At 40.7% G+C, this 27,070-nt stretch overlaps 1 protein-coding gene across 3 annotated transcripts in view; it reads right to left on the bottom strand.

The window, feature by feature from the left end:
• The window catches only part of tbc1d22a (TBC1 domain family, member 22a), a 159,100-nt gene that overhangs the window by 112,971 nt on the left and 19,059 nt on the right, over positions 1–27,070 (bottom strand). For all 3 annotated transcript variants that reach the window (XM_040035039.1, XM_040035041.1, XM_040035040.1), the window contains exon 6: positions 9,523–9,593. In XM_040035039.1, coding sequence (XP_039890973.1) covers positions 9,523–9,593 — 71 coding nt within the window. The remainder of the gene's footprint in view (positions 1–9,522; positions 9,594–27,070) is intronic.

Genomic DNA, 27,070 nt, shown 5'->3' with positions numbered 1-27,070 from the left:
TGTGATGCTGTTGCCATTCGTTTCAGGAAGCGGGAAGCCATTTTTTGGAAATATGCGGGCAAGCAGACAGAAACGCACACAAACCATCAATTTTGAGCAACTGTCTACAAGACAGTCAATAAGTGTAGTGACAAAAGTTTCTCTTTCATTTGTTTTCTGTTCAATCCTACAAAGACAAGGCCCCAAGAGAAGTCTGCAGAGTCTAGAGGATTGTCTGCGGCACAACAACAACTTTGCCTGCAGAAAGCTGAACACACACACACACCTGGCAAGCACAAACACTGAGAACAGTTAAACTTAGCTGTAAAATATATTATAGAACAGTTATATTATAATGTGAACATATATATGCGCACACACTCTTAAATCAGAAACATTCTTCTCACGTGTTTCTCGTGACCTGTGACATTTTAAATTCCCTGCAGCAACATAAATCCAGTGAAGCACTGCCCTGCTTCTTACTCATCCACCCGACTGTCAATGCTCAGTCGGTGCTGCCACTCATCCAGACAGTCACATTTGTGCCAACATGACCCCCCCACCCAACCCAGATCCCTGACAACACACACACATGGTCTCTGCCAATATGTCCATGCGTCACATGTTGAAACTGCTCCACATGCAAACGCACACACTTGTATACACACAAACACAAATCAGTACAGGGCAGCTACAAAGCAATGGGCTCAGACATTAGGTGCGCTCTGCCAAATGAGGGATGTGTGTGTGTGTGTGTGTGTGTGTGTGTGTGTTGAAGGTTAATGGACAGCTTAGTGGAGGTCAATCACACTGCAGCTGTATTACTGCTCGATAGGAGAGCAGGACACACACATGGGAGGATTTGACAAATATAGAGGAGACCCAAACACGACCATGAACGTATTGTAAAATGAAATCACAGTGACAATTACTAATTCACATGACCAGCTAAAAGATATCTGCCATCTGACCTAAATGATAAGCATCTCCGTCTCCAATTACGAAGGCACTAAACTTAGCAAACAACCAGCAGCCAGGTCTTATACAGCAGCGGTCCCCAACCCCCGGGCCACAGAACCGTACCGGTCCGTGAGTCATTTGGCACTGGGCCGCGAGGCCGCGAGTTGAGACTCGGGTGTGAAATTTATGGTTTTTAGGGTCCATCCATTCGCTTCCGCGTATCCGTTTCAGGGTCGTGGGGAGCGCTGGAGCCTATCCCAGCTGTCATAGGGCAAGAGGCAGGGTACACCCTGGACAGGCTGCCAGTCTATCACAGGGCTGACACAGAGATTCACTCCCGTATTCACACCTATGGGCAATTTAGATTAATCAATTAACCTATCATCACAGGCTGCATGTCTTTGGACGGTGGGAGGAAGCCGGAGTACCCGGAGGGAACCCACGCAAACACGGGGAGAACATGCAAACTCCACACAGAAAGACCCCGGCCTGATGGTGGAATTGAACTCAGGACCTTCTTTCTGTGCGGCAGCAGTGCTAACCACCATGTCACCGTGCTGCCCTTTCAAACTTATTATTATTTTTTAATTGTTTTTATCGTTAACTCTGTTTCCCTGGGTCTTTTCCTGTGTTATGAATAAATCTTGTATTTATCTGTGAAAATATTGTTGGACATAAACTGGTCCGTGGCGCAAAAAAGGTTGAGGACCGCTGTTGTAGACTGATGACAATTTTAGTTCAAATTGCCATCAATATGTACGGAGAAGAGGTACAGTAAGTGCGTTTCTAGAGCCATCTGTCAAACATGGTGGATCTGTGATGGTTTGGGACTGCATTTCAGCCAGTGGTGGTGGGAATCTTATCGAAATTGACAGAATTATGAACATAGGAACATACAGAAAAAACACACAGTGGAACACCATCAGTCATGGATTGGCCTCCCCAGAGCCTGCACCTCGACACTGTTAAAGCATTGTGGGATCATGTTGACAGAGAACAGAACAAAAGGCAGAAACATCCTCCTTCAAGAAGCCCGGAGAACAAGAAAGCTTGTCTGAGAGTTCCGGCTGTGTATTTCCATTTATGTCTGCACAATTAATCACTGCACCAATTTGTAATTTCCCCAAAGTAAAGGAACAAATAAATGACCAAAGCCTTTTGCACCATCCTGTAAATGTAAATGTTTTAGAGTTAGTTGAAGGAAAGGGATGCAGAGAGCACAAGCAGCTCGCCTTCTTTTAGAAAGCAGAAAACTCAAGAGCACTTATGCTCGAATCTGACAAATATTTTATTTAATTTGTGATCTACTTGTTGTTTTTTTTTTCTTGTTTGTTTGTTTTTTTAAGGAGATTTTAAGAAGACAGACGGGAGACTTACAGCGAGGCATAAATGCACGAGAGCTCTACGTGTCCTGCCAGTGGTGCAAAATGTAGCTCCTGCCTCTGTTAATCAGTCTACATAAACCTCATCTCTTCCTCTCTTCATTCTTAATGCATCAATCTACTCTTCCTCCCGTGGATCCTCCACTTCAGTAAACTCTGTCTTCCAAAAAAAAAAAAAAACCAGGGGAAATATGCTTGGGGAATCCATTTGGGGAATTTAAATGAAATTGTTGGAGGGGTTTTTTATACCAAGTCTCCTCTCTAAATTGATTTCTACTTAGAAGGAGCACATTATTCTAGAAGGAGACCAAAATAAACTGTCCCACTGCAGGCATGGCAGAAGTTGAACAAACAAAACTTTACTTTCTGTGTTTAAATGCTTGTTTTTCTGCATGTCCACATTTTTCTATAAACACAATGTGAGTTTTTCAGTGCTTCGTGGCAAGATCTGAGGAATTTGGAAACCTCCAACTGAAAAATCAATGTAATACGCTGACTCACTGCCTATCAACTACAGATATCAAACCCTTCAATCATCAGGGATTCAATATTCTACTGATCCAAAATTCTACTGCATGATATTCATTATTAATTACCTACACAATCCTTTCCTCACGTCTCTTTATTAACCTCTGACTGATGGAAGATTTGCAGTTGGAGGACAAATGCAATTGAGTTTGTCGTGATACTACGCTACGTGAGCACCAATAGTGCATTATAGCGTAATGAGGACAAGTACTGGTGTACATTCCCTGCAAACACAAACGCAGACAGCACAGGTCCTTAGTCAAAAAACTTTTGCTATATAACAGTCTGATGTTTTACAGGGCTTGTACTGCAGCTCCAGCAGACATGTGCTCCACTCTTTCAGCGACAGGAAGTTCTAAACAAGCAACATGGAAGGTAAGACTGATGACAGCCCAGCAGGTTCTGCAGGACTTTGACCTAAAAAAATAATAAAAATGGATGGCAGTATGTAGGCTGTGTCACAGTCAGCTAGCATTTAAACACTGTGTAAACACAAATGCACAATTTATGGGTAATATTAACATCGTCCCATAGATTTATAGCATGTTATAAAGGAAATTAGTCCCCAAGAACATTGCTGCCACAGATGTGGTACTTCTGCTAATGAACCAGAACCTTTGGAGCCTGATGCCTGTAGACAGAATCCTGTCATTGCTTCATAAAATTGAGATCTTTGGAGTTTAGAGGTTAGATCTTCGAGCCATATCCAAGCAGTTTTTGTAGACCATAAGTCCATAATGCCATTGCAACTGGGCACATGATCGGTTTTAGGTGGGTCACACGTGACTAAGTACCAGCCACACATATGCCAGGACACAAATGTGTCTACTAGTACGTACTCGGCTTGGTTAGCTTCAGTTTTAGCTGTTTTCCATAACATTTGAGTACCACCTTAATCTGGGTGGGGTTGTTGTAGCAACGTGGCATGAAGGTTCCTTGACATCATTTGTATGTGACACACACACACACACACACACAACACAAGCACCAAGCCACCATGGTATGGTGTTTCATGGCATGAAAACGTCTACACCTCATGGTTGATTTGTATGTGCACGTTTTCCTTGTTGCCAGGTTTCTCATGACTTATCCAGCAACGTCACTCCCTGACAAATCAGAAGCATGCAGTCTGTTGATGTCATATTTTTGGCTAGACTCCGCTTGCTAGGAGCCCCAAGTCAAATAGGTACTAAAAAGTCCTGGTACCAGGTACTACCACCTAATGGAAAATACTAAAAACCGAGTGGAGTTGAGTCAATTCGAGTAGGTGCTAGGGCAAAAGAGGCAAAAGATTTCCTGCATTATATTAAGATGAGATCAGTGATGTTTAGGGCTGTTCGATATAACGATATATATCTTTTTTTTTTTTTTCTCATTGTTTTGATGGTCACTGTAGAATTAATTTGTTAAAGTGCTCCCTCTCTCATATTTAAAATAACCACACTACGGACAGACAAGCGACTGTTTTTATGCGTTGTCGTTAGCAACAACGATCGCGTGGCTCCACCGTCCGCTTGTTTATTTTCCACATGCAACTTTCACAATAAAACTGAAGATCCTGTTGAGATTTTTCAAAATAAAACGAATTACATGAAATAGTATGCAGAGTGTTTACGGATGAGAGGCCAAAAAGAGCCATCAGCTTCGTCCATCAGTCAGAACACCTGACACCAGGTACATGACGACCAGCTGAAAACACTTCATGCAAGTCGAGATGCCCGAGATTCACAGAATTTACAGAAAATGCAACATTTTTGTGATATATATCGTTGTCGGGATGATAAATGTCTTTTATCGGGATATGAAATATTGCACAGCCCTCGTGATGTTGACTTCACCCCTCAGTAGTTTTAATATTGTGATCGAATGGTGCAATCCATAACTGGAAAAGACACAACACGGCAGATTAGCAAATAGCATTGCGTTTTATTCATGACTAATGAGAGCACATCTTTAAAGATTTGGAGCAGAGAACATGCAAAATGCATATTTCACCTCAAATATTAGACATATACAACTCAACATTTTTCATGTCCTGGTCATGAATCTATTAACTAAAAGCAACTCGCCCTGTCTCGTTAGTTAATATTAGCATGGCTCTCACTTTTGAATGAGGCAGAATGGAACAAAATGTTCTAGCGAGCTGAAGTGCCCGTAAGGTTGATCGTAAGTTAGCCCCAAATGAAGAAAAGCACTGCTTACTCCTTCTTTTAGGCACTATAATTACATGTAGTGTAGTAAAGTTTAACATAACCTCTAAATCTGTCCCCTCTCCCACTGCCTTGATATATCTCATATAACCCTTTAGCCTTATCAATATTTCCACAGCCAGTTAGTTTTCTCCTCTCCCGCCACTTCACATTTAACAGCCACACTCCATTAACAAATGTACATATTGCCACAGGCTGACATTCTTTCACAAAGCAGGAAAGCCATTTAATTTCTTTCTCCTTCAGGCTCGGACACCAAATGCTCTTTAAACAAATGAAATAAGACGGTATTATTTCTGAAATAATAGGAAGTTTAACTGGATGCCACGGGCAACCTGTGGAGCCTCTTGCAAATAGCGAAGGGAGGTAGAGGGAGCTATCCAGTGAGGCTAGAAATTGGCCCTCTCTTTTGTAGCCTGGTTTCAAGATTTTGTTTGCCTGATTCTTCATTTCCACTGCGTTTAATAACAGGGAAGACAGTTATGGACGATTTCTGTGATGTGGTGGTAAATGCAGCCCGTTGGGGGAGCATTAGCGAGCTCTGACTGCAGTGGGAAAACTTGTTTCTCGCTTTTGTCAAGTAAAGAAGAGTGCAGCTCAAGCATGCCTGCTGGAGGGGAAGAGGAAAAAAAAAAATCAAATAAGTTAGTGCACGCTGGTGAGCAGGAGAAGGGCACAAGGGACGCCACTGGAGTGAAGTTTTATTAGGTGCCTCAGCCAAGTTTATGGAATACAGCGTGGGCTGTGAGTCTCACTGTGTGTGTGTACCAGACAGAGAATAGATTTTTTGAGGCTGATCCCTCCTATCTATTTCTTCATTGGATCATACCACAGGCAGGACAGAAAAAGCAGTCAAGTGTTATGACACCTCAGACGATATTAGTGCTTCTGACACTTTGCACACTTTTTTACTTTCATCCAAACTTTAGATTTAACCCTGGGACAGTTCACCCCTCAAGAGGCTACAAGATCTGGTTTTCTACAAGACCTTGAGAGGTGAAGTAGAGATCCATTCATATGCGTAAACAGTTTGGGGGGGGGTGTTTTGCTTTGAGTCTGATGTCGACATCCTTTGCTCACACCGACATCTATTTGGGCAACAAATGGAAAAACGTAAGAAATAATAAACATGTGAAGATTAAAGGAAACTAAACTTTTTTTCCCCTTCCTGGTGTGCGATTGTTTTTTATTACAAATTCTTCCACTGCTAGGTAATTGTCAATCTGATTGTTTGTTAGAACTATTGCAAATGAATATGAGTAAGTTTGCTGAGATATAACAAGCTACAACCTATGGTGCTGAAAATGATGCTAAAAACAATAAGTGCAGTTTCTTCAATGACCATTTGAGGCAGACTGATACCATAGACTAGCATGGTAAAATGCACAACAGCCACAAAACTCACGTTTATGTGCTGTTAAATAAAGCAGTTCTGGCCACTGTAGTTAATTTCTCCATTTATAAAGACTATTCTGTACTTATTTTTTGAATAAGTCACAAATTTGGATTTAGCAAGAATAATTTTGAAGGAAACAGGTTATCTGGGGTGATTTGTGACTGAAGGATAGCAGCAAAAGTGAAAACATGGTAGTAATACCTGCCACGGTTGTAGGGTTTGGACACAGTGACACAGAGAAAAATGGAGGCTGAGCTGATGATTTTCATTGGCGGTGAGCAGAATGGAAAGGACTAAAAAAAATGAGTAGATCAGAGAGACAGCTCAGGTTACGTAGTTTGGCGACACACTAAGAGAGGCAAGGGGGAGATTGTTTTATACATGTGCAGTGGAGGGGTCTACTGGACAAAGGATGTTGAAGATGGAGCTGCCAGACAGAAGGAAAAGAGGAAAACCCTCAGAGAAGATTCATGGATGAAATGAAGGAGAGGGTTGGTGTGACAGCAGATAGGGACAGGGTGAGATAGAAGCAGATGATCTGCTATGGAAACCCCTAAAGGGAGGAGCCAAAAGAAGAAGCCAAAGATAAAGTTAGGGGTGCGCTCGCTTTGACAAGTGTTGCAACACTGGAGGCTGTAACTGGCAGCAGGCTGCTTGGCCTGGCTTCTGTTTGTTTTGAGCCTCTGCTTTGGAACTCTCTGTCGTGTTTCTGGAGCTGGTGCATTTTGGAGCAGTTTGATGGAATTACCAAACAAATAAAACAGCACTAATTAGCACTAATTAGCACTACGTACGCACGCGGCTCCACATACATCTCACTTTGATTTTAAGTGGGCTGGACAAGTGAAGCTCTCCTTTCTGTCAGTGGAAAGAACTTTACCTACACACTTAATCCCTTGTGCTTATATGATAATGTAAGAAAAAGAAATGCGATTTTAACATTGCATCGGTTTTTCCACATGACAAAGAAATGGTGCTGTGGTAAATGAAAGAAATCTTTCAGCATCTGAGCTTAAATTGTAAGAAATAAATGTGTAAAATTACAGAAAAACAAAATCCTGTTAGCCCATTGTCCAGATGTTCCTGTAATTATAAAAACAAAGTTTCTGTTAATTCACAGAAAATGCCCTTTTTTTGAGGACCCACTGTAAAAAACAGAAAGTCAACTGTGGAATAAAAAGAAACTTTTTCTGTTATTTAATTGTTTATAACACATAATTATTTTGGTGTAGAATAAACGGCCATGGGGGAGGTCTACATTAGCAGGAAAAGTTGCAAAACCTATTAAAATGCAGTGATAAAATGAATGCCTTCTTTCACATCTTTCACAGTATCCTGTGGACCAGATTGAAGTCTTTGTCCTTGGACCTCATGTTTGACAACATGAGGACTAGCAGTCAACACATTTTGCCTAACTTATAAAGGATCAACTGTTGGAGACCAGCTGGAGACATAATCTCTGGGAGTATTGCATCATTAAAGACATCCAATGTAAAAATTTTGGCCAAAGCAAAATATAATGCATTAAACTTTATGGTTCATATTGCTGATGACTTAACACTTTATCCTTTCCTCACCCTTCAAAACAAAAACCACGATGTTACAAAAATCAATGCCAAGTCCAGAGATGTATGAGTAATCTTACTTTACCAATACCCATCTTTTATATACAGCCCATGAGAAAAGATACTGACTGTGACTAAGCGAGAACCTGCTTTTCTTCAGTGTCACAGCAATCCAAACACAGTCATATATATTTTAGCAGGAAGAACCTGATGTAGCAATTTGGTGCCAATTTGAAAAAATGTAATTAGATTTTTCTGTTACAGCTGTCAAACCATAAGGCACTGAGTGCTGTGTAACAGGGGCAGGAGAACTTGTGGAGGAGGGATCATTTCTACAGCATCCAGCAACAGTTTCTCTTTTCCATTTAATTTCTCCAACTCTTCAACCTTTTCAGTTTTGAATCCTTCATGTTCTGTTTTTTTTTTTTTTATAATATATTTCCTTGCCATCCACACAATCCCCACCTCTGCTAGCTCTATCTTTTTCTCCCCAGGGAAGCAGAGGTGATGCAATCATTGTTTAAACACACCACAGGGCAGTTGTTCTTTGCACGCCCAAACTTTGCTGCAGTCTTCACTTTACATATATATATTTATACACATATATATACATACAGACACACATACAGATTGTATGCATGCATGTTTACACTGTGCATGGAGACACAGAAAGATGCTAAATCAATAAATTAACTCTTATCTGCGGTACCTTAGTACACTAAAAGTCCTGAGATGCCCCCCTCCTCTCTTCTGTCTGACTGCCTGCATTACAGTCATTGCTGTGCAACTTCATACAGTGTTATGAGCCTTTACTTCAGTTGAGTACCAAACAAAGCGGCCATTAATGGTTAAAGCACCCAGTTGGTAACCTCCCACTACCAAAAAAAAAAACAACTCACAAACAGGCACACACACACACATATACACGCACGCGTGCGCACACACACACCTTTAATGACATCTTTTCTGCGGCACATTAACTATTGTGCGGTAATTAATGGGAAAGTCATGGTGTTCAAAAAGCCAGTCTTCTCTCTGCAGACTAGAAGCTGTTCACCACAACAATGGCTTAATGAGTAAACACACCGTGCGTCTCATGAATAAATTATTTGTGCCTTGCAATTAATTTTCCCTATTGAAGCTTGGAGGAAAAAAAAGCAGGACTGCTACCAGTCTTCATAAATCAAAAAAGGGAGGGGTTAGGGAGAAAGAACATGACAGGAACTTTGAGCGTGTGTGTGTGTGTGTGTGATCATCTGTAATGCGTTGATCTGTGTGTGCACACTGGCTCATATTTGATTAATCTTTTTCCTCCTCTGCTTGGTTGTGAGGTTACGCATGTCTGAGTGCGTTTGTTGTATTTGTGTAAATGTGTTTTTATGTTTTACAGAAATTTGTGTTTTAAAGCATTCTTGGGATCTAAATATAATATTTAATATTTCATGTAATAAACGTAGACCACTTGTGTGTATAGCCAAAAAATAAATAAATAAATAACTTACTGAGAGAAGTTTCCATGCAATCGGTCGGACCTGTCGAGGGATTCCGGACCAGCTGAGTTTCCGCAGCTCATCTGGAAAACAAACACACAAGAGGCTCTTTTTACACACATTTCTCTGAAATATGATATAAACCATCCTGTATACTACTTAATGTCTATGGTTTAGGCATTAAAACATATTAACAGTGCATTCCAAACTGAAGTCACTGATGGATTTTATTAAATAATTAACCTCATACAATGAGCAGTTAATAGAAAAGCTAATCTCTTCTTGTTATTTGACCCAACCTGTCATCAGGCTTGTCAACATGTTGACAATCCAACCACTGCAACTTGTTATGTTATGAGACAATGTTACCTAATGGGAAGGCTAACTTGTCAGGGTATTTTTTCATTACCAAAAATAAACACTGCTTTGCATTTAGCTTCCAATTGGGAGTTTATATTTACTGCTTCAGGGGGCAGAGCAGATCATCAACTAATCAGAGGGTTGGTGGTTCGATTTCTGGCTGCTCCAATCTACTAGATACTGATACTGAACCCCGAGTTGCTCCCACTGGGTTCATCGGCGTGTGAATGCTAGATAGAAAGCCCAGAGGTGTTAAAGCCCACTCACATCCTGGGCCTTCTGACCTCAAGAAATCACATGATAGGGTGGGGCTAGGTTTCACAATGAGTTCAGTCGAAACCTTGGCTGATTGGGATCTACACCCGTTTTGGGTGATCGTGGCTCAAGAGTTTGTCTTGTAATCAGAAGGTTGCCGGTTCGAGCTCCGACAGTCTTGGTCGTTGTGTCCTTGGGCAAGACACTTCACCCGTTGCCTACTGGTGGTGGTCAGAGGGCCCGGTGGCGCCAGTGTCCGGCAGCCTCGCCTCTGTCAGTGCGCCCCAGGGCGGCTGTGGCTACAATGTAGCTTGTCATCACCAGTGTGTGAATGTGTGTGTTTGTATGGGTGGATGACTGAATGTGTAAAGCGCTTTGGGGTCCTTAGGGACTGGTAAAGCGCTATACAAATACAGGCCATTTACCATTTCACACCTTGGCTCATGGGATTAGGTAGAGGATCATTTGGGGGTCCATTGTCCCTCTTCGGGGACACTCCCATAGGGCTTAAATCTGGGACTCTGTACCATTTCACCTTAGAACTGAAGAAGCTTCTCGGATGAGAAGTGAAGCATCTTCAAGCAACTTAAAGAAGTCCAGATGCTTTTCTATCAAACCTTCTTAGACTACATAGAAAACACTCAGAAGTATGAAAAGGGGCTTGTGTGAATGATATAAAGCACTTTGAGTACTCGAGTAGAGTAGAAAAGGCGCTAAATAAAAATCACTTAATTACACAGTGAGCTGACACTGGTAGCATCTCCTCCATCAAATTACCAGCGACAAGCTTTAGCGATGCTAAAAGCAATTTTGTGGTTCTCTTCCTCAGTGGGCCTCACCATCAGTGTGCTTAGCTTGCAGGCGTTTCTTCAAAATGTAAAGCAGAGCTCCTTAGCCCACACATTTTCTATCACTCTTGCCACAAATAATAAAAGAGCATAAGCTAGCTGGCATTAACATGCACAAAGACACAGCTCTGGCCCTGGATGGGTGTGTATTCCACTAGTATACAGCTGCATGCCAAGAAGTCAGAGACAAACAATGTATAATGTCTCAAGGAAGGAACTGTGGTAATACCTGTCACTCTGACAGATTGGTCATTTGAAAAAAGTAGGTAAATAAGTGATTACTGGTATTGTAAATTAAACGCCTTCGATTATTCACTACAGGAAAAAAGTACTCAGTGCTTGCGTTTAATGTGTTACGACCAGCACTGGTTCCAACTCATACTCGATCATCTGTACATGAATGGTAAGACTAAACATATCTTTGAACATGGCCTTTATTTTGATCTCAGCTATATGCCTGTGAAGCATCATGGCTCTATCTTGTATAGTTTAACTGAACTGACAAAAAAATTCACAGAAAATAAGGCTTAGTGCTAAGTGTTAGCCGGGCCGGACCTTCTTTTTCCCCTCTGTGACACAACCACAGTCACAGTGTGAGAGGATGTGTGAGTGTGGGAATCAGCTATGACTCGAGAAAAAGCACTTTGTCGTGTGGTATTTAGAAACCACTGTCTTCTGGCGGGCAAAGTGTCACTTTGAATTTCCCTGAACCAAAAAGAGGTCATGTTCATAAACAGAACTAAAGCTATTGTTTGGAGCACCACTTTTGTGTTCGAGGCACAAACTTAATCCTACTCGTGTCATAAGGTCTCCACCCACTACATTAGAAAACGTGTCATTTGTCACCTAATTCTGACCCATATTGGGCATCCTTTTGTCCTCTGATGTAATTGTCATATCAAAAACGTTCATCTAATATTTCTGTAGAATTCTTTGTAAGGTATTCAATTTCCTCACAACAATGCAATACAGTGAAAAGCTTTAAGACAGTTTATATTTTGGAATCTGTGCACCATAAAGAAGGTGTCTGGATGGTCTCAGATTCGTTTTGCAGCACAAAGACGAGCCCAAAGAGAGAGTCACAAAGAACCGTCTTCAGCAGCAGGAAGAATTCCTGCAGCAGATGGTGAGAGGCTGACAGAGCCCTGATCTCAACATTATTGAGCCAGAAATACCAGCGAGAAACAGAAACGACTGAGACAGGCTAAGTCCACAGAATCCTCCAAGAGTTCTCCAATTCCTTTAAAAACTGTGGAGAAATGCAGGAGGCAAAGGATGCTCACAACAAACAGTGAGGTGATTTTACTGGTTACTAGACTGTAAACTAAAACTAACTATGGCATCATTTGAAAGGGTCCTGACTGATTTAATGTTAAAGCAGTAAAAGCAGTAAAAGGCCAAAGGTTGGTCTTAGCAGAGGAATCATAATCAGAGGAAAGACAGTCTAAAAAAATAAATAAATCTGGCAAATATGAAAGTTCCCTGCCCCGAAGAGTTAATCACCAACTAAACCAGCAAACATGTTGGTTAATTGTGGTGCTACTATTTCAGCTGTGTAGTAACAGGCTTATGTATACACTACCACATCAAAGATTAGGTAGATCTCCCTGTTTTTCTGGGCTAATGAAAGGTTCAAGTGATGGCACACGCACGGTACAAGAATCTCTGTTGGAAGGAGGCTTTTGAAACCTTATTTTAAGGCAAACTTCATTTACTTATTTGTTTTGCTTTGTTAGGGTTTGCTTTTTAAAAAATTTTAACTAGTGATTTTACGCCGTTTTCATGACCCAGTGTCTACTGAAAACACAAAATTATAGCTTCATCCCAATTCATTTAGCAAAGGCATAACGTCTCATAAAACAGGTTCCTCTTAAGGAGGAAATTCAAGATGATGAGGACTTCCAACTCATCCAGAGCTGGGCAATAAAATAATAAAAATAATAAAAAAGAACATTTTTGGTTGATAATAAAAAGGATTATCAACCAAAAATGTTTCTATAATATGAGACATGGTCAATATAAAGTTGACAGAATGACAATGACAATGAGAAGAGTGCAGCGCGGAAAAAATTGTGGTTGGAGTCGAGTCCGAGCAGCAGCAGCGCTAATGTTTGAGAAGCTACAAACCAGCATGTTGAGCGAAAACTCAAGCAACAGTGATATCGAACATGTGACACCCCAACTTCACAACCCCAGACTCAAAACACGAGGACGTTGTTAAGGAAATCGGGAGCGTGGAGATAATCTGGCTATTTAACCTCCGCCAAACAAGCAGAGCAGAGCACACACTGTTGCAAAAGCATGTTTCTACAAAGGCAGCTAACACCATTACAATACACGACGCCGGTAACCACAGTTGAAAATGTCCGATTTAAGCAGCTGATTAAAGTAGCTGAGCCTCATTACCAACTCCAAGGCCGTAAACATCCCGAGCGTAAACAGAGGGATGAACTTCTGTGTTCGGATTGCTGCTCATGAACAAGTCACACATCTGATCCACATATGAGCCTCACTGCCCACTTCATTGAGACTGCACTTCATGATTTGTTCCTCCTCGAGCATAAGCAGACCGCAACCGAGTGTCAGTTTTGTTTATGTTCACCTTCGTTTTATTTGAAAGGTTTTTTCCTTTGTATTATCGCAGGGTTTTTACCTTACAATATAAAGCACCTTAAACTTCTGACAGAAAATAAATAGCATTTAAACCAAGCTTAATCCTTTTCAAACCCTCTAAATTAAAAAGAAACCTTTAAGCTTGAAGGAAACACTGATATCGACTAAAAGAAATATTAGTAAATATACATGACGCCACACAGTTGGACGTGCTAGAAATCCGTACTGTGGTATACTGCATTGGTCTTCGTTGATATGAAGCTCTACACGAGAGGTACGTGAGATGACTGGATGACCCTGCCAATCAGAATCACGCAGTCCAGGAAACCAAAGATAAAAAATTATATGTATTTCTTTTGAGGAGTGGGTTCCAGGATGAGCTCTCGCTAACATTAACTCATCCATTATTCACAGATGGGCCTCGCTCTGCCCGTGCCCTGCAAATCTACAAGCCCCCATTAGCATTCACCAAACTGAGGGAAACATAAAAAAGGAATGGAAATCTCTTCACTTGTAATTGCACTGCCACTGTTTTACCTGCATTCTCCGAGTGAAAGAAAGAGAGAGGATTGATTTTTGAGCAAAGGAAATGCCACCACCTTAACATACTTTTTTCTGCGAGAAAAAAAAAAAACAAAAAAGAAAAAACAAATGTACCTAATAAATAAGCCAAGTTCCTCCTCTGCTCCTATTCATGGAACCGGCTGGAAATTGATAAGGTCTTTGCACAGAGTGAACAGTATTGATTAGCGCTGCCAAATGACTCTGCCTTGCCTGTTCTTCAAGGCAAATGCAACGCAGAGCCAGTGACAGATAGCAGAATAGGAAATAGCAATCAGCTAAACAGCAATGGGCTAAGTCCATTGGCTAAATTGAGTGAAACGCATTAGAGCTTGTTCAGCTGATGGGAGCAGCTATTTATTCTCTTTAGTTCCTGCGCATCTTCCACTTAAAATTTCTCTCTTACCTTACCCCCAGTGACTTTAATTATATAGAAATTCAATACAGTGATCTAGTGCACAGCATGGGTCTGCTGGTTCAGAGACAGTCAGAGCACCGTGATGTGGGAAGGTGTCGATTACCCCAAGGCAGCATGTGCAGCAGCAGGTCGCAGTTTTAAAAAACAAAAAAACAAAAAAACAAAAAAAAAAAACACTCCTTCAGACATCACACAGACCATAAAAAACGCAAAGCAAAAGAATGGATTCCTTCCCTTTTTGCTCCACAACACTACAACAAGTTGAAGACGGCACTTGGGAGGCTGCTTTTCCTTTATTGCTACAATTGTATGGTGTGGACATTTAAATCACAGCAGCACCAAAGTTGTCCAATCAAACCCAACTGCAACAGAAATATTATTTACTCACCAGATTTTTAAAAATTGTGGATATCAGTGCTGTTGCATTCAAAATCCCATATTCTAAGTGTACTATCATTCAACATACTTCTGCATGAATAGCAGTAATATGTACCTATTCAGGCACACTACTTAGCTTCTAACAGTATAAAAAAGGAGCATAGCATCCTTTGAAAAGTCAAGCTAATGCATTAATTCTTTCTAAAGAAACACCACCTCTGGTTAAAAATCAGTGAGTTGTGTCATCAGTTCTGTTGCATTGTGATCCCAGCAAACACTTTACTGATGATATTATGAGCTCAACTGCTAGTTTCAGGTCATAGTGAACAAAGCACAAGGTTGATTCTGCAAAACTACTGTCCTGATTAAAGGCAGAGAGGGGGACATCACATTGACATGTTTACCATTTAAACTGCATTGTGGATTATTAATGACAATGTAGTTTGATACATAAGAATCCTGTATATTATTTCAGAGAACTAAAGAGTACATTAACATGTAATTTCAGCTGCAGGACTGGTTTCAGAACTACATTCTGAAAAACGCAAACAACAAATCTAAAAAGAATAGCAGAAAGTGTTAAAAACAAAATGATTCCCTGCACCCCGGAGCCAAATGTTTAATATTTTACATTAGATAGACATATTACTTTGTATTTATGGTTTTGTTTGTGTGGGTTTTATTGCATTCGTGTTTCATGTGCCTTTCAACTCATCTTAAAACTTTTTGGGGGGAGTTTATGTAATCATGACACAAACTGGACCAGACATTACAAAAGATAAATAAATGCATTTAGAAAAGAGAAAAAAAATACAATGCAACTGCTGGAATCTTTAAAAATGCAGCATGATACAAATATTTGGAGATACAACCCCAAAAATTATGGGTTTTCACGAGTAAAAAGAACGGATGGAAATGAAAAAAATATCTATATCTTTAGTAAAAACATCAATTTGAGGCATTTCTGTTTCCAAGCCATTCATCTTGTGCCTGACACTGTGCCAGGAAACAATCTTCTGTCCTATTCAAAAGTATTTTTTTCCTCCACAGTTCGCATTCTGTTTGGGGAATAACTCATAATGCGATACTTCATGTTACTTCCAACGCATAACGCTATCCTGATGCCACAGAAGCTGAGATCGATCTGCACAGCGGCCGCTCTGTTTGCGCTCGAATCGCTCCGCTCCCGTGCTTGTCCTCGGGGAACATCCTGTTTTGCAGGCTGGAGAAGTACTCCGCATATTGATTACCACGACTGCACGTCAGAGGGTCCGGAGCATATTATTCTTCTATTATTTTAACGCCTCCCCATTATAGGATGAACTTTTACATCTTTACCACAGGTGGCTGATCATATATCTGAATCTAGCACGAGGCTGCTTGCCACGACATCTACCTTTCAGATATGTAGAGTAGAATACCTGCACTGAGGTTATGCAGAAATCATCTGCAACAGTCCTTAAGGGTGAAATAGTTATCCTATGTGTACCTCCACATTCATTATGCTCCTAACAGCCTGTCAAAAGGTGTCTCTCCTCTTGCCTTGCACCCTTTGAACCTTCATTTGCACTGTCAGACAAAGAAATAGGTCCATGAATCTTGGTGATTCGGGCTTAATTAAACTATGTTATAGCTCACCTACCTAGCATTAATCTCTCCATAGGCTGCACAGAGGAGGGGAGTGAAGGGGCATGGGGCAGAAGTTGGCTAATGGTCTTTACATCCTGATTTTGCAGTGATTTTCAAAACGCCTCTGTCCTTTGTGGTCAAATATTCTGCAGGAACAGCTTGTGGGAGAAGGACTGCATTGCTTGTGTATGTAGATACGCAGCGGTGCGTCCGAAGGGCAAGGTGCAAATATTTACTTACACCATGCAGCTAGCAGAACAAGGAAAGGTGCCCTACATCCTATAGAGAAAACGACCTCTATTCCTGCAATTCACCGTCTTCCAAACATTCCCCAGCAGAGAGCCGGACGACTACAGAATCCAAATTAGTTACCCCAATGTGAGCGCTGATGGTTCTAGACCCACAGCTTGTCTGTAAGGAGGACGTATGCACCACACTGGTTCTGTACATGAAAATACAATGGACCAACCTTCCAGTATCACACATTCTAACTACTCCTGGCTTAAAAGGCTTCCTTGAGCTGAGAACTGCATGAGGAAATATATAAATCTATAATCCATCTGTAAAATCTACTCCAAGGTGACGCACTATTCTTCCACAAGAGTCTTTAAATACTGATTTTTAAAAAAAAAATAATAATTTGCCATTTCCTAAATGAATACTACACAACCATACTGCAATTCCCAAGAACTCATTGCTAAGGAATAAAACTCAATTTCCCACAGTGGGCAGAGATAGAGAGGGCAAAATGAGCATAGCTGACATACAGGCTAAATTGCAGATGTCGTTTCATTAGTGCGAGGCTAGCTCATCTCTCAAAAAACATATAACTCTCTAGGGCATCTCTTGTGCATTATGAATGAGACAGCCGAACCCAAACTCCACTGGAATAAATTAAAGGCATTTCGTGACATTTCGAAAATTAATCTGTTGTTTTTGCTCAGCGGGCACTTGTCAAAATGAAGGGCGGAGAAGTTTCTGCAACTGTCCCGGAGGTGACGAGGGACTAGCTGTCGGCGTCACTTTCACCGAACAAAGTTAGCAATGCAAACAAGACACTTTTAGCTGACAAATTTGTCACTCCTCGCTATACATCATAATATCTAGAAGAGAAAAAAAAACTATAAGGACATTTCTTTTAAAGAGGTCTCTGGAGACAGACAAAATTAAAGCAAAACCTCTATTTAAAGTCAATTCAACCCACAGGCAGTTATTTCAAAGCACATATAGAGAAGTGAAAGAGGGGACCCTGTGGAGACCAATAAAACATCTCATTATGTTATAAGGTTCTTTGGACTTAACATGATCAGTATCGTGGGTGTTTTTCACGTTGGACACAGATCTCAACGGATTGTTCTGGAGGGACAGACCCAACCTTGGAGGAAGCCTTATTTCTTACCACCATTAAAAAAACAAAAAAAAAAACCAAACACCTGTAACAACTCAAGGGCAAGTGCTGCGAGTCTCTTCTCTGTGGCTACTGTATTCCATTATGCATGAACTTACAGGAGTTCACTTTGTCTTGGCTGGAGTTAAGCCGGGACCACAGGGGGTGATTAGAACACCATGTACCTTATGTTGAACACCCACAACAGCTCCTCTGATGGGGGGGGGCGCTCGGAGGGAGCAAATGCTCAGTGACTCTTGAAACATTCAAAGGGCGCAATATGTTTTATCGTGTTTATATTTCATTAAAACTTATTTAACCAGCCAAGATAACCCAAAGTGTTACACAACCAAACTCTGAGAGCAGTATCAAGGGGACGTAAAGGTCACGTCAAATGAGCGCAAGGCGGAGTTTTCCAGTGCATTCACTCATGTACCGTCGCAGACAGCGGCTTCACTGAGCAGACGGGGCTGGCTGCCTTGATAAAGGCCACCTCAACTGTGCTTATTAAAGCAGGAGAGAATGTGTCTTTGTCACCTCTCTGACCCAGATTCTCTCTGGCACATACATGTGGGTCACAGGATCACTTCCTTAACATTTAGCTAGTTCAGACATTGTTAAAGACAAAGGCCTTTCTCAATAAATTCCAGGGTTTGCAGCACTGTAAAGACAAGTTAATCCTACTTCTAAATTATTAAGAAACCTGCATTAGAACACAGCCTCAAGTATTTTCCTCATGAACAAGTGACAAAGCCACTGGCCACAGCGATTCTAAAAACAGTAAACTGAGGAATTAACTACCAGGTAAAGATGAGAAAAATAACTAATTCTATTAGAAAAAAAATTCAGTATTTTTAAATCTAACATTTATTTTGTGACCTTATGACCTTCCTGTTTGAGTCCACTGGCTGCATCAGCTGAGGCAGGTGAAGCAACATTGTTTTCTCCATAAATCCAGTGTACTTTACTTTTAGTTATAGTTTCCTGAAGTTTCTGAAGACCTTCTAGATGAAGAGCTGACAGCCCCTATGCACATGAAACTGAACCTTATATCCATGACATGTGTGAGAACAGTCTGTACTCTGACATACGGCTGTGGGCGGGGTTCACACATATCCACCTGCTCTCAGTGTCACAATGTCACTGACAACTTGTATTTCTTCTTTTTGGAATTATGCAAACGATCTGTTTGAGTGTTTTTGGCCATTTGTTGGTTATAACAATTTATAATCTGACTCTCATACACCTGTAAACTTGAAACCCAGTTCTCGTTTGTTCTTCTAGCAGTGTTGTGGCTGCGTGTTTCATTGCGTTTCTCCTTCCTCTGGGTTTCTGAACTCTGAAAAGGTCTGAATCTGGTTATATTTACTACTGGTACCTCAACATCTTTTAATTATGTCACATACTAATTCCAAAAAGGATATACAGATAGTCCACAGATTGAGATACTTTGGCTCAAAAAGCAAACAGTCCTATCTGTTTCTAAATATATAAAATTAACAGATTTAACATCATATCACCCAGTCTTTGTTTTATTTTAACTAAAACCATGCTCTTTTTTTGAACAATGCCCAATCACATCAATGTGATTTATTTTTTAACACTGATTTACAGCAATTTTAGAAGGCGCAGACAAACCATATCAGCCTGCAAATAGGAACATGAGATCATAAACCACAAAGGGCTTTAACAAATGATACATTTCCTCCACTAAGGCAAAAGGCCGAGTAGAGCCCCTTCAGAGGTGCTGCTTGTCTCTGTTTATCAGCAGGACTGTGCAAAACACTACCAATTTAATGAAACTTGGCAGACAGGCAGAGCACAGGCATAGAAAGAACCCATTAGATTATGATGCTGATCCAGATCAGTTTCTTAAAAACTGTGAGAGAGTGCAGTGCATTGGCAAAGAGCGTGCTCTGCAAGTGTGCCATTCCAGTTTGTCTCTTAATTTGCAGGACTTGTTGAACCTTGCTCAACAGATACGTTTCTCTTCTTTTTTTTTTTTAGCTTGTTAGACCTTAAACAATTAGGAGACGAGCAGCATTCATTAACAAACAAGGTGAGACCAATGTTCAATTTCAATATTAGATGAATTTTTGGATGTAAGCACACTAGTAATGCTCACTGAACCCTTAGGTTTTTGAATGCTAATTAAACATAATTTACCTCAATTTAAAAAGGATTTCAGCTTCTAATGAAAATTACTGCGTAACCCAAGATGTTAAATAAGAAAACAAATCCTGAGGAACACACTTTATTGTGTTCAGAAAGCCTAATGTAAGAAACAGCACATGTGAGAAGATGCTCTGGTCCCTTGTTTTTGTCTGGACTGACAACCTAAATACGGGTTTTGTTCAGGGCTAGGCGGTTGGACGGCAATTTTCTTGGATGATTTGTATTGTTTTAAATTAAGTTTTTAAGTGAAACTGCTACATAATTGCAAGTTTTTCATAGACGCCAACAAAGATCAAAAATGTTGCCTTTCTAGGTAAGCTAGCTGCATGTTGCTAGTTTTTTCCACCAGCATTGCCACATGTTACAGGTTGTGCATCCAAATGATTTAACAGCATATGTTACCTCCATTTGCTCATTTAGATGCTGCAAGAAATCCTGGATCTGTCAGCATCACGTACGCTTCTGGGCTTCCGAGTCTTGCTTCGTTCAAAACTAAAATAATCTCAAAGCGGAATTTTTGTTGCATTTTCCACAAAGAGCGGGTTATTTGTTGGGTTATCACCTATTGGGATCTTGAGTGTACACAAAGTATATAGTCAAGTGCCACCAATACAATCATCCAAGCATGACAAAGGACTGAAAGAGTGAAACAACAGAGCTAAGAAGCTCTTCTCAGCAAGGGAGGACTCACTATAAACAACCAAGTAATGAAAAAGAAAATCAAATGGAGCTCCTATGAGGAAGTGTGCACACATGTGTGATTGTAAATGTGCATGTCAGAGTGTGTACCTGCACCCCTTCCATGTCTGCCTGTCTACCTGCCTGTCAGTCAGTCTACCTGCCTGTGTGCACAGTTCTGTGAAGGCCAGGAAGAAGAATAGAAGACAGCGGGAGAGGGAAGAAGTGCTGTCAGTCAGTGTTGGATGAGCAGGGAGCTGATGGGAGCAGGAGGGAAGACGGTTGGCGGGCCGGAGCCATGCACTATTCAGGCATCATTCAATCGGAGCGCGACCACTGGGGCAAAACACAACACACATATTCACGCACGTGAATACCACACACACACACCTAAACACACCTGGCCAAAGAGTTGTGTTCTGCAACAGAAGCTTCCAGAAGCTTCTTCAGCAAATCCAAACTCAATCCTGCGAACACTTAGCTTTCCACATACATCAGCTTAAGATAAAGTCAACCTACAAACACCAATTTGATGAAACTTTGAGCATCAGCTCCATCTTAAAGGCACAGTATGCCATTTACTTATTGTCAGCAGATTAGACGTGCAAATCGCTGACAACTAGCCAGCTAAAAAACAACAATTATAAGCTAATTTTATGCCAGCTAATGTCAGGCTCCAGTTTCCTATTAAAAAAGAAAAAGAAATCACATGGCAGTGACGGCAGTGTCCGAGTGCAACAGTGTTAGAAAGTTTCACTAACATTGCCTAACAGCAGCTAATGACAGCTAACAGCAGCTAATGACAGCTAACAGCAGCTAATGACAGCTAACAGCAGAGCAGAAAAGTTCAGGATATCCTTTACCCCTCACCTCAGTATTGTTGTCATTGGACAGAAGTGAGCATCACTGACTAATCGATTCCGTATCGACTCATTTAACAAAAGTTTTACAGCCTCTTCCAAAGTAAACAGAGTAAATGATGCATGGCAGTTGAGGTGACCACCCACACTCACTACAGATGAACGTTGGCAACCACTGTTTATCCTACAGTGGCCACTGTAGCTAGGGATATACACTTGAACTGGGAGGTGTAAGAAAACACAATTCTGTTGACTGAATCTAAAATCTACTGACCTATAGTGGTGAGATCTACACGCAATAAGTACCAGTACAATTTATTTCTTAAATCTTTCCTTCATGTGTGTAGTATTAAACGTAAAGCTTATAAAGCACATTTTACAACGGTGTTTCCCAAAGTACCTGTTTTGGGAAACACCTCAGTGATAAAGTCAGCGAATGCAATATCTTCTCGAGCTTATTATTCAAGTCATCTGAAGATATTTAGTCACTGAGGTCAGAAAAACAATACAATCAGGACAGACACCTTTATCACAGAGTATATTAAAAAGTTAAGCTCTCCTCCTATAAACCTTGAATGCTGTGAGAGAGTCCTGAATGGTCTACCTCATCTAAAGGACAAAGCGATAGCGCCAGGGAGCAGACGGCTCGTAAACTAATGGGACTCTTGTAAAAAGATACTCCCTCCCTGGATTATACCTGCTCAGGAGACCTGATGGATGGCCCAGATGGCTGGGAGAGGACACGGAACACAGATGAGCATACAGGTGTGACAGTGTGTGTGTGTGTGTGTGTGTGTGTGTGTGTGTGTGTGTGTGTGTGTGTGTGTGTGTGTGTGTGTGTGTGTGAGTGTGTGAGAGAGAGAGAGAGTGAGAGAGCGTGTTCTTTTGCATGAACACAGAGAATTTGTATAGTTAATTCCCCGAGGTTTGCCTTGCCTTTAACTGGTTTGGGTGAAACACTTTCAAAAATATCTGGCCTGGTGACACCTTTTCTGCAGTCATATTAAATTGCAGGTAAGTTAGTGTTGCAGGCAACATTTCTGTTGACTGAAAGAGCTGCTGTCCACAAATATTTATATATTTTAGATTATATATAAACTACCAAACTGCAATAGTTAACAGTGAATACTCCTCATTAAAGTGCTTCAAAACAAAATCTGAAACGCACGCTGATCACTGCAGAGGGAGGCTTTGTTTTCTTTTGGCCTAGAGCAAAGGTCTGAGGTGAAACTGATCCTGTAAAAGGGGACCTATTATGCTTATGTCCAGCTCCACATTTTTATTCTCGAATTCTCGAGAAGCTCAGGCTGATTTGCAGTTCAGAATAATTCACCTTTGGTCAGGCTGCTCAGTTTATCCTCAATCTGAAACAGGTCTGCACAGCATATGTCACTTCCTATATGAGTTGACCATTCTAAGGATATTCATATCAAGTATATATGACAGTTTATAGAGCCAAGAGCAGAACAAACAGTGGGAAACAGCCTGAGCTTTTGACTCACAGGGATTACTTGCATTTGCTGACCTCATTATTTAAGATTGTGTCCATGTTTAATGTCAGCCGCCACCACCGGGGCTGTCGAACACAATAAGCATCGATTCTGAATCCAGAAATCCACTTTTTCCTTTACTGCAGAATAAATGGTTAATTAAAAATATACTGAAAGTTTCTGCAATAGTAAAAGGTTATCAATCTGCCTTATAACTTGCTGGTTTTTATTCACTGTATATGGTTTTTGAAATTAAACCGGACACTTAATGGGAATCTTTTTTTATCTCGATTTAGCCTTAAGGAAGTAAAAGAAAGCCTGTTAAGGAACGCTGTGTTATTAATCATGAATAAAATTACTACACAACTAGGCTGTGGGCAGAGCTATAATGGAGAATTGTCACGATTTTAAATGTAAGTTAGTAAATGGATTAATTTAGATACTAAATTGAAGGGTAAAGCTGATGGCTGCAGATGTGTACGTCTGCCCAGCGTGCACATAAAGCAGAAATTTCTCAGCAGCTGGGAGAGAACTGTAAGAGCTGAGGTCTGTTCAGTCAAGCTTCCTAAAAAGAAAGAAAGGGAGGATGAAAAACTCACCTGGAAGACCACATGGTGTAACATATGAATAAACTAAGCCAGACAATCTGTGAGGATACTGACACAGGAGACAGCTGGTGGTTGGATCAACCTTATCAAGTCAGGTGTTACGCCTGGGGACATGCTAGGAGGCAGCGTGCACAAACAAATGTTCGTTCACTGACTGACACAGCATACAATTTTAAAGCAAAAAGGGGAAATAAGAAAACGCAGAGTCTTAAAAATGTAGTATTTCTCACAATATCTCTCCCAGCTTTTAAATAAAAGGAAAATGTTGCTCCTTTAAATAGATTTTATTGGCGTCTCATCAGAATGAACATGGAGTCCCCTCTCTTTGCAGGATGGCCAGTCTGAAGCTACATCATCTCTTTTTTTTTTTTTTTATAATTGCCGAGCTCGTGACACACACCTCTGGAATCGTCACACATGATCAGTGCTTTTAGGCAAAGCTTTAAGACCGAGCTGAATTGAATTACATCGCCAATTCACACTTTGATAGCGTCTATTAACTTTGCAGACGGTCCTGATGGTAAGCCTATCATATGGTGACTGCTGTGTAACGGGATTGCAGATTGTAGCACTACAAAGTGTGTAGCGAGCAAAGCGTGGCAGAAAGTAGCAGGCCTCCAAACCACCGCTGCTGCAATGAGGCTGATGGTAGTCGGGCGCTGAAATGCTGCAAGAGTAACAAAGAGCTGCAGCACCCCCAACAGAGGGTAGAGACACACCGACAGGCAGCGAGGTAATGGAAGCAAGTGTGTTCCTGCGCACTGAGCAGCCGTTTGGTTTGGTTTGTTCCTCTTTCTTAATGTTATATATCAGTTTGTGTGTGTTGTATGTGTTTCTGTAAGTTATTTACAGTGTTGCTGACCCACAGATCTCCGGCATGTGTGGGAGTACGTGTGTTAAGTGACCACATATAGCGACCAAATACTGAACAAACAAAAATAAGGAAAAAAAAAAGACTCAAAGAAAGAAAAAGAAATGATGAAAAGGTGGAAGTGAAAGGATAAACTGCCAAAAAAGAAAAAGAGGAGAAAAGACCATTGCCATAGCAACAGCAGTATTTCTGCTATCCAGCAATAACTGCTTGATGTCAGATGCCAGCTCTTGGTCTTAAAATGTATTAAAAGAGAAAGATATGCATAAAGTCTGTAAAATTGTGGCTTATAGTCTCTCCTAGAGAGTGACTTAGAGAGAGTTTCCAATATTAAATACAGTCTCTAAACATATCACACATGCACAAATGTTCAACAACACAACGTGCCATATAGCGGTGCATTTGTCAAGATGTTTACCCGCATCATAAACAGCTGGATGTTTCATGGACTGTTACTAATCACCAATCAACAGCTATTAGAGCTCTGTGAGCAAAAAGTTTGATGAACTGTGGAGCCGTGGTAATGAATTAAGAACTTAAAAGTTCCTGTCAGAGATGCTCAGCCGGCTCCTCTACGTGCACCCACAGCAAAGCAGCTAAGGTGGAGCTAACGTGCTATTGTGGGCTAACGGGCACCTTTCACAAACAGCTGTAGCCGTAGCTGCCAGTACGACTCAGCCTTCTATTAGGTGCAGCTATGGTATGAATTTGAAAATCCTCATAGGGGGTCATATGATTGTTGGGTTTTTCTCTGTGCATATTATTGTACGATCTACTGTACAATATAAAGCGCCTTGAGGCGACTGTTGTTGTGATTTGGCGCTATATAAATAAAATTGAACTGAATTGAATTTTCAGAAAAGCTGACCTTTGACCTTGACTTTGAGGTCGAGATCACTGCAATTCGTACTGGTCCGAGATTTTTAGTAGATACGCCTATGGCAACAATTTCAAAATCCCACGTCATCTTGTTCTCAAGTTATCACAATTGCAAAGCTAAGCGTCCAGACTGCCCCCTCGCACGCTGACAAATGAATAAAAGCCGTAAAGATGGTGAAACAGTTTAGCTTTTATCACAATAAAATGTTTATTCTAAGCACTCCGGACAGTATATTAAGCCAACATAAGTCTACATAAAGGCCAATCAAGCAATAATAACAACAGTAATAAGAGTAATAATAATGCCACCATGAAAACTGCTAGAACTTTTCAGAAGCACCGTGATAAAAACTTTTAGTCATACCTCCAAGCATGAACTGAACTGCAATGCCACCTGTCAAGCCAATTAAAAATCATTTAGGCTAAGTGTCGGTCCAAATATCTAATAAATGTAATAAATAAATCTGTTAATTTGACGGTGACTAATTTTAATCATTCCGATTAAAGCTTTAATTGAAGCAGTCTGAGGTGATCCCAACAATGAATCCATCAGTGCTTATAAATAGCCATAGTAATGCATTTGTCACTTCTGAAGCATTTGTAAGAGAAACAAGATCGTTTAATAAGCTGTATGGAGATGTTTCAATATTTTCTGATATAATGAATAATTTGTATCACTGGTTTTTGGGCTATTCAGCACCATGGGGTCCAAGTATTTAATTTTTCAGTATTAGCTTACACTTGATTGATTAATCATGAAAATAATTAATGGTTAAATCTCTTGTTCCATTTCTCTAAAACAAATGGAAAAAATAAGTACATTTTGGGTTCATTGAGATGCGATTTGCATTGAATCTGAAGTACAGCTCCCCAAAAAAACCCCAAACAAACAAAAAAAAAACAACCCTCTATTAACTCGCTAAATATATTTTTTTCACTGTGGAAAAAATTCAGTGTTTCACTTGTAACATGGAATGTGAAACTGCAAAAGTTCTACTCTGTAGTAGACAGGACTCATTTTTTCCCCCTTTCCCCCTCAGTTCTGTCTAAAATAGCTTCCCCCTCACTGTGCATACCGTGGGTGCTGTGTTCAGGTTCACTCAACAGACCGGCTCGCCTCAGGACATCAGGAATAATTAGCAGAGATCAACCTGACATCAATCACTCTACTCTTACAAGCGTACAGGTCATCACCTTCTACATGACCTTACATGCTAAACAGACTGCTGTCACAACCTGTCGCAAGGTTCAATGAAGAGAGAGAGAGACAGTTAAGAGAGAAACTGACAGCGGTGTTAAAGTTCTGAATGCAAAGGAGATCCTGAAGCAAGTTGATCAAGAAAAAGAAATAATGTACTGACAGGTGAAATATTTATATAATGCACCTAAACTATTTTTTGGCCAAATACCAGTAGTACATAACTAAGTATTAAACTGTGGGACCAATGGTGCTGGGTTGTGCACCAAGTCACGCACATCTCTACATTTGGTCTCTAGAGGCTGGCAGACCAACCATGTCAGGTGGCTTGGCCCCAAAACATGGCTGCCTC

The sequence above is a fragment of the Simochromis diagramma genome, unplaced genomic scaffold, assembly GCF_900408965.1.
Source record: "Simochromis diagramma unplaced genomic scaffold, fSimDia1.1 OVJJ01000816.1, whole genome shotgun sequence".
Lineage (NCBI taxonomy): Eukaryota > Metazoa > Chordata > Actinopteri > Cichliformes > Cichlidae > Simochromis > Simochromis diagramma.
This window is presented reverse-complemented; position numbering and strand designations above follow the sequence as displayed.